The 15,842-nt window shown below is 48.7% G+C and overlaps 1 protein-coding gene across 33 annotated transcripts in view; it reads right to left on the bottom strand.

The window, feature by feature from the left end:
* NRXN2 (neurexin 2) overlaps positions 1-15,842 on the bottom strand; it is a 559,504-nt gene that overhangs the window by 292,306 nt on the left and 251,356 nt on the right. For all 33 annotated transcript variants that reach the window (XM_078382060.1, XM_072984193.2, XM_078382066.1 and 30 more), the window contains 2 exons: positions 5,875-6,036; positions 2,157-2,595 (listed from right to left, as the gene is read on the bottom strand). In XM_078382060.1, coding sequence (XP_078238186.1) covers positions 2,157-2,595; positions 5,875-6,036 — 601 coding nt within the window. The remainder of the gene's footprint in view (positions 1-2,156; positions 2,596-5,874; positions 6,037-15,842) is intronic.

The raw sequence follows: 15,842 nt of genomic DNA, 5'->3' as shown, positions 1-15,842 counted from the left end.
TTAGAAAACCACCCTCTTCAGTGTGATCTATAATGTCATAATTTATCTTTTCAACACTAAGTAGGTAACAACAACTGGTTACTTTTCAAACACCATAATGGGAATGAGTCCGTTTTGAAAAGTCACTTTCCAAACTCTAGTCATTCGTTCATTGCCACATGTCCATCCTACCCTGGCCAGCAGTGGCTGGTTGGCCCACGGAAGTGGTACCACAGGGAGGACAATGGAAGGTGTTGCCAGAATCAACAAAAAAAGTTAAGCTATGTAAATTGGGATTTGTCTCCTTCCTCCTCCCTCTTAGCAAGACACCTTAATGTTTAAGGTTGATTCGTCCATTCAGTATCCACAACAATCCTCCGTTGCTGGAGGGAGGATGTGCAGCGAAGACTAGAGATTATGATTCCACAGATGTCCTTCTGGGCTTTCTACTGCACATCGTAGGAGGTCTGCAAGGGGCCGGATCCTGTCTCCCAAACAGGGTCAGCACTTAGAATACCTTCCTCAACGTTCAGATGAACCCAGAATGGATTTGCCACAGAATCACAGAATCATCGTAGGGTTGGATGGGACCTTGGAGGTCCTCTAGTCCAACCCCCCTGCCCAAGGCAGGAGACCTCAGACCATCCCAGACAGATGGCTGTCCAATCTCCAACTTCCAGCGATGAGGCGCCCACATCACCTTGGTGTCCTCAGTCTCCACTGGAAATACAGACCCTGCTCCCTTCCTACCCCCCTCATTGTCCAGTTCAGTCAGTGTTCTAGGGTGAGACGTGGCCGCCGGGTAAGAAGGCAGGCAGAAGCCTGCCGGCAGCAGTGAGCATAAGCCTGGAGAAGTGGGGGATGACGCCTGCTTTGCCCCTAAGTAGCCAGTCTCTACCATGGCTAAGGTTGCATTTCTGATTTTGCAGCAAAGCCACCCCACCCCCATGGCAGTGCCTTCAGCAAAGTCTTCTGTGTGCCAAGGAAGGATGTGAGCCTCATCCAGTCTTATTTCTGTTGCAATTCCCAAGAGGGCCACGAGCATTCCTGACCCACACCAGGCCTGTTATCCCATTGTGAGACCGTTTTGCCTCTTCCTTCGTGTATGGACCCACGTGTGCACGGATCTGCTCCCCAAAGGTACCCATTTTGTAATGCACAACACTTTGTTTGCATCTGCAAACGTTGACTAAAGCCACTGTGCGCGCATTTTCCAAAACATGTCCCTGTTACCCATGCATTACCGCCAGCAGATATTTCAGAATTCTTTCCCACAGCACCAGAGAGAGGTATCATATCTACAAATCAACCACTTCTAGGGGTTTTCAGCATCAAAAGATAAAGCTGATTTCTTTCAAACGAATTCACACGAAACAGGGGTTGGCGTGTGACCCCCCAATCCACCCTCCCAGGATCCTACGCACTCTCAAGTGTCTGATATTTAAGGTGCCTTTTTGGTCATGCCTGGTGACTTCTGATTTTGAAATCTACGCAAACTCCCCTACCCCACAATAAAACAGATATGTATGGCAGTGCTGAAATTGCTCTTGCAAGCGCTACAGGGTGCAAGACGGTCTTCTTAAGCTTTAAAAAAAAGTTTGATAGGAGTTTAGCCATCGCTGAAAAAAAGAGGGCAAAAAGTGGACACAAATCTGAACAAAACTTTGCCTGTGTTAATTCACATGTATCACTGAACATTCAGAAGTAATGGCCATCATGTAAAGCAGAAACCCAATTTCAATTTCCATCCCGTCCGCCCAGCGGCTGCTGGCTGTGGGTAGACACGACCTCCCCTTGCTCTCTGCCTTCCTTGATTTCTTCCTTTTAAACTAAACTTGAACTGAACCTTTACGTTCCCAGGAGTCACCTTCAAGAAAAGCAGCAATGAGCCTGGCAGCACCTCAAAGGCTTAAAAAGGATGTATTTGTCATTAGCTTTGTGGGCCCCTTTGGACGATGATGGGCTGTGGTTCCCCAAAGCTGATGCCAAATAAACCTCATAAGTTTTTCAAGCACTGCAGGATTCATGCTTTTGGTGCACAGAAAAGGGGCAGCTGCTTCTCTTGGGACGCCTGGAGGTGAGAACTCTCTACTCGGGGAGAGGGGGGTCTCCTTCAAAAAGAGGACCGCCCTCCGGATAGCAGGGCTGGTGGCCGCCCGGCTGCACCGCCGACTCACCCTTGCGCCCATCGCGTTGGAAGTCCACGTGACACCACTCGCCGTCGTTCACCTTCTTGCTGCTGGCCCGCATTTTGATGCCGCCCGAGCCCATGTCCAGCAGCAGGTAGAGGTAGCCGTCGAGGAGCTCCATGGCGAAGTAGTCCGCCTTGTGCAGACGCTCCGACCGCCCTTCTTTGGGCGGCTGGAGGCGGCCGTGGCTGAAGAGGAGGAGCCCGTTGGGCTCCGTGGTGCGGAAGTCGAAGGAGATGGAGCCGGTCTTCTTGGTGTTCCACTTGGGCAAGGAGATGTAGGCCTCGGGCGATTCAAAGGTGACGGGGTCGAGGGCGGCCACGTTCTCGCAGCGGAAGACCAGGTCTCCGTTGATCTTCATCTTGGGGTCGCCTTCTTTGGCAAGGCGCGACAGCTCCAACTTGAAGTCATTGTTCTTATAAACCACCTGTTAAGAGACGGGAGCGGGCCGGGCGTCAACTGGACATAGAGAGCCCTGTTGCGTGTGTGTGTGTGTGTGTGACAGAGAGCAATGCCTCCCCATCTTGGCTGCAGACGTGCCCTCTTGGTGTTGGCCAGAGAGAAGGAAGGAAGGAAGGAAGGAAGGAAGGAAGGAAGGAAGGAAGGAAGGAAGGAAGGAAGGAAGGAAGGAAGAAGGAAGAAAGGAAGAAAGAAAGAAAGAAAGAAAGAAAGAAAGAAAGAAAGAAAGAAAGAAAGAAAGAAAGAAAGAAAGAAAGAAAGAAAGAAAGAAAGAAATGATGGATGGAAGGAAGGAAGGAAGGAAGGAAGGAAGGAAGGAAGGAAGGAAGGAAGGAAGGAAGGAAGGAAGGAAGGAAGGAAGGAAGGAAGGAAGGAAGGAAGGAAGGAAGCTGGTGATGAATAGAAGGAAGGAAGGAAGGAAGGAAGGAAGGAAGGAAGGAAGGAAGGAAGGGAGGGAGGGAGGGAGGGAGGGAGGGAGGGAGGGAGGAAGAGAGGGAGGGAGGGAGGGAGGGAGGGAGGGAAGATGAGTCGTAGTTTGGACTTTCTCCTGTGGATGGAATCGCCAGGAGGTCTAGGCCCAAAGGGTCTCTAGAGATCAGCCCTTGCTCCATTTCCTACTTACCTGGACTCCAGGGGCCATTCCCAACCCCTATTGTGGCCACCAGAAGTGGCCAGAAGATCACTTTCTTTATTTAACACAAACAGCTTCTTTTTCCTTAACAAAGGATGGCCCTCTCTCCCTCTCATACAAAAACACACACAGAGAGAAACTGTTTTAGGCTAGAAAAGGGAAAACAATTCTTAACACAGGGAAGAGTGCCAACTGTGGAACTCATTGCTACAAGCTGTCGTGAGGGCTGCCAACAGGGACGGCTTTAAAAGAGGGTTACTTGGCAGTCTACCTGTAAATCCGAGCTGCTGGGGCCATGTGCAGGAAGGCAACCTGGATCCCACTGTGACCCGGATGGATTTTACCTGGTTTGTTTTCACTTGAAGCGTTTACGCGCACGTTTTCACTGCCCTGTACCCTGCCAGTGAGGTGTCTTTTACAAACGCACTTGTGCGATCTGCTGTGTACATGGCTGCCCAACACGCACAACACAACCCAGGTGCAAAAGGCCAGTTGTGCACCTGGAAATCCCCAACAGGATATTGGTTGTGATATTATTCACACACATGCACACAGACACATATATGTACGCATACATGTATGCATAACTACACACACACACACACACACACACACACACACACACACACACAGAGGAGCCAGCAGTTGTGGCCCTCCAGATTCCAGATGTTCTTGGCCCACTGCTCCCATTATCCCTGGCCACTAGCTTTGCTAGCTAGGGCTGCTGGGATTTGTAGGCCAGAAACAGCTGGAAGAATGGCCCTGTTGCCTATCCTTGCTAAATATACAGTAGTGCCTCGCTTAACGATTGCCTCGTTAAATGACGAAACCGCTATACGATGACTGTTTTGCAATTGCAAAACAATGTTTTAATAGGCAAAATCCGCTTTTACAAAAATCAGTTCCCTGCTTTGGGAACCAATTCTTCGCATTACGACGTTTTAAAAACAGCTGATCTGCGGCTACAAAATGCCCGCCCGCTATGTAAAATGGCTCCCCGCTGTGTTTTTGGACGGACTCCTCGCTATACAGGCACCGAAAATGGAGGATTTTCGCTGGACTGTGAGTTTTTCAGCCCATTGGAACACACTGAACCGGTTTTCAATGCGTTTCAATGGGATTTTTTATTTCGCTTAACGAGGATTTCGCTCTACAGCGATTTCACTGGAACGGATTATCCTCATTAAGCGAGGCACCACTGTATAACCAGTCACAAATTCCTAGCCTGCCATCTCATCATGCTTTGAAAATACCGGCCGATTTTCAAAGGCGATAGTGGAGCAGACCATCTGGCAGGGGTTTGCACCTGGATAAATCTTCAAGGAACATCTGGAACAGGGGAGCACGTGGCTATCAGGCGAGACTGGCCTAATCGGGTATAAAACAATTGGGTGCGAGGAATACTTTAAACGTGTCCCAGACTTGGTGACTTTCTGCGTCTCACCATGAAGAGAGTCCAGGATTTCCCCTTTCCCCAGTAGGAGTTCCACGTTTTTCATGAAAATGAGATGCTTCTCCTGTCTCTCAACTTCCCTCATTTTTCTCCTGTTGTCTGAGAAAGGTCTGAGAAATCCAGCACGATTTCCCCTGAAATTTCTCACGAGGAAAGGAAAAAAAAAAGATCTTATACAGAGAACTCTGGCCGTGATGAGGAGAAACAGGTTTCTTTTTTAATCCCCTTGATTTCTCCTTGAGAGCGAGAAGCACAGAAGCTCGCAACCCCTTAAGAGGCTCATGGCCACAAGGCTGGCCACCCGGCGGCGATGACTCAGCCAAAGAAAGGGCAAAGGGAGAGGATGATGTGGGATAGTTCAGATCTGAAGCCCTGCAAGGACTTTCTGTGAGGAAGAAAAAACACAGATCTTCAGAGTGCTGAAGGCACGTATGTTAAAGCTGCGTCGGGCATTGTAGGAGGCAGCTGTAATATGAATTTGTGAAATAAATAAATGTATTTTGGAAGAGGCAGGTGTGTTAAGCCTGCGCAGGCATATCAGGCAAAATCCAAAGGAACGACGACAAAACAGGTGGCACCTGGAAGACTAACTATTATATTTTAATGTGACCTTAAAACAGAATACTGTAGTCAGTCCTTAAGGCTGTTTTTGGCTTTTGCTACGTTTTTGTTAATTGCTATAACTGTACTTTTTCTGATTTTTTATACATGCTATATTGATGTGTTTTTATCAATGTAAGCCGCCCCGAGTAGACATTTTGTCTAGAGGGGCGGGGTAGAAAAATCTAATAAATAAATAAATAAAATTTTGTTTCATTGGATTTTGCCCAATAAATGTGAGAGATGGATGAGACTGGGGGGGGCACATCTGTCTCACATCTGGGCTTGTAGAATGAAGACAGCAGAAGCAGGCTGAAACGGGACACCATTTCCCCCCCGGACTCCCCCTCTCCCCAGCCTTCCTGTTTCAAGATCCCCACCAGCTCTGAGAAGTCGCCAAGACAGAAGAGGTCCCTCTCCATCATCACCACCACCGCTACCGATGGCAGACGACGCCCCCCCCCAAGCCAACTCTGAGCTGCTTCCTCTCCCCAAGCAAACCTTGGGCGCTTAAGCCTGCCCGCCGCCCAGTAGGCCACCCCACCCTACTCCCAAAGACTCACATCTTTGAGGCATCCCATAAAGTTGTTGCTGACCGGGGAGCCGGGCAAGTCGGCCGTGTTGGGGCTCCCCCCGATGTAGAAGAAGTCGTCCGAGCCCAGCATGGTGTAGTCTTCTTGGGTGTAGCCCGTCGTGGTGAGGATGCCATCCACAGAGATGGTCACCTGTCCGTCGTGAGCGCAGGGGTTGGGGGGAAGGGGTGGGGGTGGTGGGGTGGGGGGAGACAAGGAGACAACAGAAGTGTTAACCAACTGGGGAACTGGTGGGGAGAAGGGGAAGACTTTGGGAGAGGACGGGCTGCTGACTCATTTTTATGTCTGGTTGTCTCTTTGGAGAAATGCCACATTTGTTTGATTTTTTAAAACAATTATTTTTTTTTAAAAAAAATTTTTTGATAGGGTGGGAAGTAAGAAAGAGATAAGGAACAAGGCAGAATTGTAGGGGGTGGGGGGTGGAGAGAGAGATTCTGCACAAGGTTTGATGGTCCAGCGGGGGAATCATCCTGCGCGCACCACGAGGCTCTGTCGGCTCAAACCGTACACTCACTTAATCGTTTGGCTTGGGGTTTGCAAACAGCTCCCCCTGCATGTCCTGATCATAACCCCCCCCCACTCCATCCCACTGCCATACTGTGCCATGGAGGTTCTGCCAACCTTCTGCGGGTCTTTCAGGAGAAGCTCCGTGCCGTGACCTGAGAGGAAGGAAGGAATCAGAATTTTTGAGGAACAGGTTGCCGAAGAAGGGCGCACCACATTTAAAATGGTTCGAAAACTGGTTGGAAATGGGTTTTCCCCTCAAGAGTCGCTTTCTAGTACTTTACAAAATAGGTTGCAAGAGATCCCGAAATAAGCCTTCTATTCCTCCAGTCTACTGGAGGAGCCATGATTTTTAGAAGAAGTTAAAAAATTGATTCAAGCCTTTGGGGGGGGGGGGACACACACTCCTGCAGTAGTATCGTTGTCAGTCCTGGAAGCCCTCCCCACGCCAACATGCCACCATTGAGGATCCAAAAAAGTCCAACAACAGGCCCGGTGGGTCAATCCATCTGAATAACAAACCAGTCATAGCCACCCGCCATAGAAGCAGGTCTTTCTTTGGTAAAGTGAATGGCCCTTGACTGCCTTAAGACCAAGAAAACTGGAGATCATGTTGCAGCAGGGGTAGCTCACAACGAAATATTGCAGCTATGGAAGTCTACTTCCCCTTGGGATATTATGAGGATTTCAGTTGGAGCTCAGACAGAACAAAGAAGGAAGTTGGCGGGGGTAGCAGATGAGATTGTTGTACTCACTAATCAAAACTTTGGTGTGTCTTCATCTTGTGAGACTGGGACCTGCTCCTTTGCTCCTGTTCCCACCCCCCAAAATACTATTTTACACACCCCACTGCACCATCCTCAGTTTTCTGGTGTCCACTAAGTAAATACAATAAAGATAATAATACAGTGGTGCCTTGCTTAACGATTACCTCGTTAAACGACAAAACCGCTTGACGATGAGGTTTTTGCAATCGCTTTTGCGATCGCAAAACAATGTTCCAATAGGAAAAATTTGCTCCACGATGATCGGTTCCCTGCTTTGGGAACTGATTTTTCGCTAGACTATTTTCAAACAGCTGATCTGTGGCTCTAAAATGGCCGTCCGCTGTGCAAAACAGCTCCCCGCTGTGCTTTAGGACGGATTCCTCGCTATACAGGCACCTGAATATGGCTGCCCTATGGAGGATCCTCGCTTTATGATGAGGTATTTAGCTCATTGGAACGCACTGAAGGGTTTTCAATGCGTTTCAATGGTTTTTTAAAATTCGCTTGACGATTTCGCTTAACAGCGATTTTGCTGGAACGGATTAACGTCGTCAAGTGAGGCACCACTGTAACTACATGCCGTCAAGTCAGTTCTGACTTACAGCGACCCTTTTTCTGGGTTTTCCAGGTAGAGGATACTCAGAAGTGGTTGGCCATTCCCGTCTCCTGGGGGTGCCCTGGGATGAATGTGCAGCTCGCCCAAGGCCACCCAGGCTGGCTCATCTCCTGCCAGGCACAGTGGAGACTCAAACTCCCAATGTCTGCAGCCCAATGCCCCATCTCATTGAGCTACCGGGTTCCATTTATAACAGAATACAAGGGCTGTATATAAGATGAGCGATGTAACTAAGCAAGCTGCTATAAATACCTAAGCTGTAATTATACATTCTCTTGTGAGCGGCTTCGCTTCTCCTACCGCCTATCCCAAAATACTATTCCCAAGCTCATTCTCCACCTACACCTCCCTTGTCTTCAGGAGCAAAGGGTAGGTGCCAGCTGCGCACAGAGGGAGTACAAGGATCCTCCTTGTCCCTCAACCCAGTCTTGTCATAGGGGTCAATGTCTCTATATCAGCTGTTGACCCAGGGATCTCCCCATTGCCTCAACCTCCCTTGGCAGGATCTCCCATGCATTGGAGGAAACAAAGAGGGAGCATCTAGGAGCCCTGAGGAGGAAGGGGCTGAGCATCGAGCATCCACCTTGCTACCACCTCCACTGGAACGGAGAGAATTGCCCCAGAATGAAGCAGACAATTCGTCCTGCAGGAGACGGTGGAAAATCCCGTTGCTCTCGGCTATTATAATAAGCCTGCACAGTCTTCTTGGCCCTGTTTGGGGATTTCTCCTTTCCAGTTACAATTATTTTTCCTCTCTCTCTCTCAGTGCTTTTTGCACTTATCCAAATATTTGCCTCCCCCCAAAAAACTTGCTGATGCCCCCTCAACTCTTTGGAGACAGGGCTGCTTCAGTTATGGCAACGTCAGCGCTCACTGCCAAACTGTGGGAACCGCAAGGCAGACGACGCAGATAACACGGCTGCGATCGGAGGGCAGAACGAGGGAAGGATTTCTGCCCAGTACCGCTTAAACGTTCCACGCAGAAGGACCATTCAACCACCTGCATCTCCAGTTAATTAGGATCTTTTGGAAAGACACGGACGGTTCAGGAGTACATCTGGCTTTCCTAGACAACTTTGTGCAAGGCAGGTGGCTAGCTTTTAAAAAATAAAAATAGATGCGGAATACGTTTTACAGAGCAGCTGCTAGGCATGACAACTGAAAGGGACCACACTGTGCAGGAGTAGTGTACCTTAGGAGAAAAAAAAGAAGGAGGTGGAGATAGACAATAGGTGCTGGTGAACATCCTGGCTCTGATCTTCCACAGAGAATGGGTTGCTCCCTGTTGGAGGATCTGGTGGAACAGAGCCGCCATGCTTTTCAGAAGTGATCTGAATGAGCAAAGGTGGGACACAGGAGAAAATATAATCCCCGGTATGTTCTTCCCGCTTATCTTTTCTAGCTCTGTGTTTAGACTGATACTCAAACTTCCTTCCTACTCTCTCTCAAATTACTTCCTGCTTCTTCTTGCTCTTCCATTCTGGCTAGAGAGAGAGGCAGAGCTACAGACACGGCAGACAGCTCTACGGGCGTCTCTATATTTAGAGATCCCGTTCTCCAACACTACTCCTAAACAGATTTCTTGAACTAATAAATAGTAAACGGATAGGAAAAAATATGTGTGTGATTGCCTTACTTATCAGAGCAAATAACTTGTTCTCAATAGTCACAAGTGCTGCACCAGGCTGCTGCACTCTGAAAACTTCTATACCAAATAATCCTAGCAGGATTAAGAGGCCATACAATCCATACATCCAGAATATATAATCCAGGACTGCTGGAAAGCCAAAATGTTCTCAGACTTGGTTGGTTGGTTGGTTGGTTGGTTGGTTGGTTGGTTGGTTGGTTGGTTGGTTGGTTGGTTGGTTGGTTGGTTGGTTGGTTGGTTGGTTGGTTGGTTGGTTGGTTGGTTGGTTGGTTGGTTGGCTGGCTGGCTGGTTGGTTGGTTGGCTGGCTGGCTGGCTGGCTGGTTGGCTATTTGGTTGGCTGGCTGGCTGTTTGGCTAGTTAGTTGGTTGGTTGGCTGGTTGGCTAGTTGGTTGGTTGGTTGGTTGGCTGGCTGGCTGGTTGGTTGATTGGTTGCCTGGCTGGCTGGCTGGTTGATTGGTTGGTTGGCTGGGTCAGAAACTACATCAAAGAGCCAGAGACCTCCAGGCTTCTTTGTGTGGGCACTGCAACCACCACCACCCTCTTGGAACTGCAGAGCCGGAAGGGACCCTCTGGATCACAAAGTCCAGCCCCTGTCAAGGAGGCCCAGGGGGGGAATCGAACTCCCAACCTCTGGCTCCGCAGCCAGAGACTTAAACCACTGAACTATCTAGCACAGAGAACCACCATGGTGGCGATAAAAGTGGGGTATCAACAAGGCACAAACTTCCAATGATAAAACCCACTCCGTTCTCAAGGACCAACCATGAATACAGCCTTCCCTGACAGTAGAACAGCCTTTCTCGTTGTATCCAGAAGCCCTAACAGAGCATCTTTCCAGGACACGTCAGGATAAATTTAAAAAAAAATAGCAGTCTCAGCTGCCTACTCAAGTTACCAGGGAAGTCTAGTTCGAAATGCTTTATGGCCTATGACAAAGCACATAATTTGACACACATCCCCATTCTATTCATAGACTGAACCGAACTGGCAGGGGACGGTCTTCTTCCTGACCCCTGAGAAAAAGCAGAGGAGTTTTTATGGGGCACGGGACAGACGTCACATCCAAAGAGGGCAATACTTCCAGAGCGCCTCCTCTCCAGCCTCTGCTGCTTGCGCCAGCCGCCTCCTTCTGCCTAATGGCAGGGCTGGCTCCAGCTGCTAAAAGGCGCTCTACTGAGGATTTATCACATTTGGAGCTGTCCCTTTTCATGGCAAGTCATTCAGCCCAGATTCAGGACAGACACAAATGCAGACAACGGAAGCATCTGGCAAATTAAAAGCACAAACAACTGTGTCGTTTGGAGGAGCCTCCTCTAATCGAGTGCCCTCCGAATTTCCATCAGTTTACCTGGAAGGTACTGTTTCTAGAAAGGATGTCAAAAACTCCTATTTTCTTTCCCCGGACCACTGCTTTCCAAGGATGCTGAAGGCATTTCAAGAGTAAGTTCACCAAACCTGGCTGGGAGCGATGGGTGTTGTTCCCCAACACATCTCCCTGGCATTGAGTTTGGAGAGGCCGTGACAGAGACACAGATGGGTCCCTTCCTGATCCTTAGAGGAGTTTCATATCAGGGGATTCGGTGTGGCTTCACAGCCTCCCAACCCAGCTCATTTCTAAGTTGCTCTTTTGTCCGCTGTGACCTCAGCCTTTGGCTGTGGGAACGGTGTGCCTGGCTGCATGAAGAGGGCTTCCCTCGCACAGGGACCTTGCAGACGAACTCATTCTTCAGAAGGCAAGTCTTTATGGAGCCAAAACGTTGTGCTATCCAAATTAGCAGGCTTGGGGGCAACCTTGAGGTTTGCAAAAGCACACCCACAAAAAAAGTTATTTCACCAAAAAAAAACATGCACCCCTGGAATCCAAAAACAGCCCACAGTTGATGTGAGATTCTTTAGTGGGCTGACATTTTGCACTCCACACAGCCGCGTCCACTTGTCTGTTATTTCTGGACAGACGCTGCGGGCAAAGGTCGTCCGCGATCAGATGTGCCGGATCCAGTGATGCGAGAGAGATACGTCTCTTGTCCAAACTCAGCCGGACACTCCCGGTTTCAAAGCCAGCCTGCTGCAAGATATTATTATTTTTTCTCTGCCAGAAGTGAAGAACCAAATTGCATCTCTCCCACTCCACATACAAAAGCCAACTGGACTGAGTGTTGGATCTTGCTTTGACGGGGGGCAATGGGGCAGAGTGCAGGCTATGGGGCCCACCGTTTTCTCCTTAAATACCTGCCTGCCACCTCCCCGCAGGCAACGCACTGACTCTGACTCTCTTGCAACCTGAGCCACTTCCTGCACTTTTAATACTGTTTTATTGGCTTGTACCACATAATTAGCAGCCCAGAAGGCGAGTATTCTTTTTGAGCAGAGAACTCCTTGAGTAACTTTGAGTCCTGGCAGCTAATGCAAGGTTTTCAGTCTTTGGAGAAAGATTTGACTGCCTCGGCTCTGAAAGGTTCAATCCATTGCTCTTAAAAACGATGGATTAAGAACTATGGATTTAGAACTCTGGATCTGGAGGCAGCTTCATCAAAGGAACCATGCTTTTAAAAAAAATGAAGGCATAACCGACTGGCCCAGCTGCAACAGTGCAACAGAATTGGTAAGATAGGGAAGAAAAGCAGCCGCAGCTCAATATCCTTCTGCACGCTTTTGACCAGAGTTTGACAAAGTTAACTTTTTCAAACTACAACAGAAGAAGAATCCCACAGGCACGCTGGCCAGGGGATTATGGGAGTCACAATCTTAAAAAAAGGAATTTTTTCCCCAGGCTTTGATTCTGGAGCAACTTTCAAACATTTGCAAAAGATCAAAGGGCTTCCTTCCACAAGGGAAGAGTTTGGGAAGACGCGAGGGCACGAGATGCCCCAGTATCAGCACATCTCCTAAATTCTGTGGCGTGCACAGAAGATGATGATCCAGGGTCCTGATCAGGGATCTTGGTTGTGTGGAAAGCAAACTGCATTAGGCTGGGTTTACAAGATTACCAGCACCAAAGAAGACAGGTCTCCAGTGCTTTTAAGCAGTATATGGAGGAGGGAATTTCAAGTATAGTTTGTCATTTAAGCTACTCCTGCTAAAAGGAATCTTTTCTAGGGAGCGTTGGGTCCTCCAGATACTATTGGAAAGCAAATCCCAGTCTCCAGTGCTATTGGCTATGCTGGTTAGGAATGATGGGAGTTGTAGTTCAGCAACATCTGAAAAGTTTCTATATCCCCATAGAGTAGAACCCTTACCTTTCTCTCCTTCTAACAATCTAAGGATCCTTCAACTGTGGTTGGACACCAGCTTCCATTACCTTTAAGCAGCCTAGTCAATGGTGGAGAATAAGGGACGTGGAAGTCCAGTGACATCTCAAGAGCCAGAAATTTCACACCTTTGACATCCCTGATGGAGAATCTTGGATACCTCCAAGCAGTTTGCTTCGGCAAAAGTTCTCTTAAAGTGCAAAGGGCTGTACGTGCAGAGGCCTTTCCCGTCTCTCCGTCTCCTGACCTGACCTCCATGGCCCCCACCTTGTTGGGTTAAGCACAGGGTGGCCACCAGGGAAAGGAAGAGAGGGCTGTCCAACTTCTGATAGTGCTGTTAGAGAGCTGCCCCTGCTGATACTTCACTCCTGCTGATTCTTCCGCTGCCAGTTGACAGACTCTATTCAGATCGCAAAGAAAAGGTACTCACGCCAATCAATGCTACAGATTCTGTGGCTAAAGTTCCAAAAGGATGAGCATTTCTAAATGGGTGGAAGAGACGGAGAAGAAAGTCGCTCAGAGCGCTTCTCAGTGGTGAGCAAAGCATTAAAAAGGCCTGTCTTAGCTGCCTACGATCCTAAGCTTGGGGACTGCACCCTGCCTGGGTCTTGCTCGGTGGCTGGGGATGTTATCAGAGCTGCAGTCCAAAAAAGTAACTCGTCCAAGTTCTGCAGTCCATCCCAACTTATTTGCGAGCCTCTTTCGTACTGGAGGTACTCAGCCAAAAACTCTCAAAGGTTTCGGATCTCCAGGAAAAAGGAGGAGGGCCAGGGAAGGAAGATAATTTGACCCGTGTTTGTTATGTTGCATTTGTGGCCTTTTTATTTATAGGAATGAGATCGGCTTCATCCGTTTGGCTGCCAACCACAAAGCCATTTAGGCCAAGGGAGCTGTGCTGAAATTCCACGGAAATAGGCAGCAGCGTTAATGCTTCTGTGGGTTGCAAGGGGCCTCCGAGGGTTCGCTCTCAAAACCATTCCATATCTGTTTGCTTCCTGGCCTTCATTATCGTTTGCTTGGTTTTGTTCGAGAAATAAAAACGTTACTGGCTGGATTCCCAAGCGATTCTCCCTCCCCGATGCATTTGCCCCACGGGGGGTGGGGTGGGGAGCGGCTCTAACCCAAAAGATGCTCCCAAGAGGCTCCGTAAACATCGAGGGTTTCAATCTCACAGATAGAAGCAGGGAGCTCGGCTGATCCGAGAAATGAGCTTTGCCTCCCGGAAAGAGATTCCAGACCCCTGCATTCACCTGGAAGGCTTTGGAGAAACACGGAATGGGGGGGGATGTGGAGCCCACGGGGAGGGGGGAGGTCAGGACCGATGTTGCAATGGGGCCAAAGCATGGGAACGGTGCTTCTGCTGAACAACAATACCCCACATCCCCCACCCAGGGCTGTAACTAGGATGGAGCAACTGAGACTTCACCTTCAAGCACTAAAATCTCAAAAGCACTGAAATCTAGATGTGAACCGACTAATAAATGTTTGGTCCCGTTCCCTTCCCTTCCTTGTGAAAAGCGTACCCTTCCTTTCGGAGGGCAGCATATTCTCCTTCTCCTCGTTCTGGGGGTCGGACCTCCTGCTCCAGGGTGAAGTGGTGGGAAATGGGGGCAGATTGGTCCTGGGGGCCAAAATCGCTAGTTAACGCTTCCGGTTGCAAGAGGTCAATTGCAGGCAGATTTCGGATCGGCTCATTCGCTTATTGCCCTTTGCATTTTATAACCTGTCTTTGTTTTGGGGAGCTCAAGGGGGGTGTGAGTGGCTTTATTCTTCCATATTTTTATTGTCATAACAAGTCTGTAAGGGGAGGTCAGGTTGAGAGGCTGTGACTGGCCCAATATCACCAAAGTGACTTAGCGGAGAATTGAACCTGGATCTACCAAGTCCGTTCGACCATCTAAGTGCTGTGCCATACTACTTCTCAATGTTAAGTTCGCCAAGAGGGAGCTCAGCTCCCCAAAGGAATCATCATGAGGACTTGCCTCTGAATGCTAGGCTAACCTAGCAGATACACAATGGATTTTTTTTGTCTTTTTCAAGAACATCAAGATTCACCCACAGAAACCAGGCACCGAAAATCGACCGGGAAACCAAGCAGAGAACAGAGTAAACCATTTCCCCAGCACAGAAATTTGCTTTTCAGTGTCAGGATGGGAACTTGCATGCGCATCCTTTCCTACAAAACTCCAGTGCCATTCCACTCTACCTTTTGCCATTCAGGGTGGCAATTTAGCCAAATTGCTGATTCCTTGCTCTCACGGTCATGTGTCACCAAGTTTCAAGAGCCCTAACAGAGTTCCTAAAAAGAGTGGCTTTACCGGGGCAACTCCCTACATGAATTTCCATGACCAAGCAGGAATTTGAACCTAGGTCTCCTGAAAGACTGAAAGAACTGGGCATATTTACCCTTGAGAAAAGAAGACGGAGGGAAGATCTGATCGCACCTTAAGAAAGAGTCAGGGGCAGGATCTGTTCTCAACCATTCCAGAATGCAAGACATGCGATAATGGGCTCAAGCTACAGGAAGCCAGTTTTAGGATGAATAAGCAACTGTCAAGGGTAGTATGACAATGGAATGAATGACTTCAAGAGGTGGCTCCAACGCTGGAGACATTGAAGAGAAAATTGGACAACCATCTGCACGATCTGTTTTGGTTTAGATTCCTGCATCGAGCAGGGAATTCAACTTAACGGCCTTATAGGTCCCTTCCAACTCAACGATTCTATGATTTTGAGTCCTAGTCCATCATGCGATCTACTACTCCACACCAGTAGCTCAGTCCTGGCTAATCTACTGTAAATGAACACTATGTCCTACCCACGTAATCCCTGCTACAGGACTAGCATGGCCAGCCTGTATGTTTGTTTGTACTTCATTGCAATATGCGCTCCACCAATACACTGAACCTTGCCTGGCTCTTTCCTCTGAGGAACAGGCTGCCTTTTAAAGCTTTCCTCTGATCGTGGAAAGGGGAAATGAGAAACACTTAGAATGGTTGTCTGATTTAAAGGACATTGAGCTACCCACCCACCCCAAAAGTTCTACAGTGGTGTCTCGCTAGACAGTTACCCCGCATGACAGGTTTTTTCGCTATACATTGACTTTTTGCGATTGCTATAGCGATTCACAAAACAGTGATTCCTATGGGGGAAT

The sequence above is a fragment of the Pogona vitticeps genome, chromosome 15, assembly GCF_051106095.1.
Source record: "Pogona vitticeps strain Pit_001003342236 chromosome 15, PviZW2.1, whole genome shotgun sequence".
Lineage (NCBI taxonomy): Eukaryota > Metazoa > Chordata > Lepidosauria > Squamata > Agamidae > Pogona > Pogona vitticeps.
This window is presented reverse-complemented; position numbering and strand designations above follow the sequence as displayed.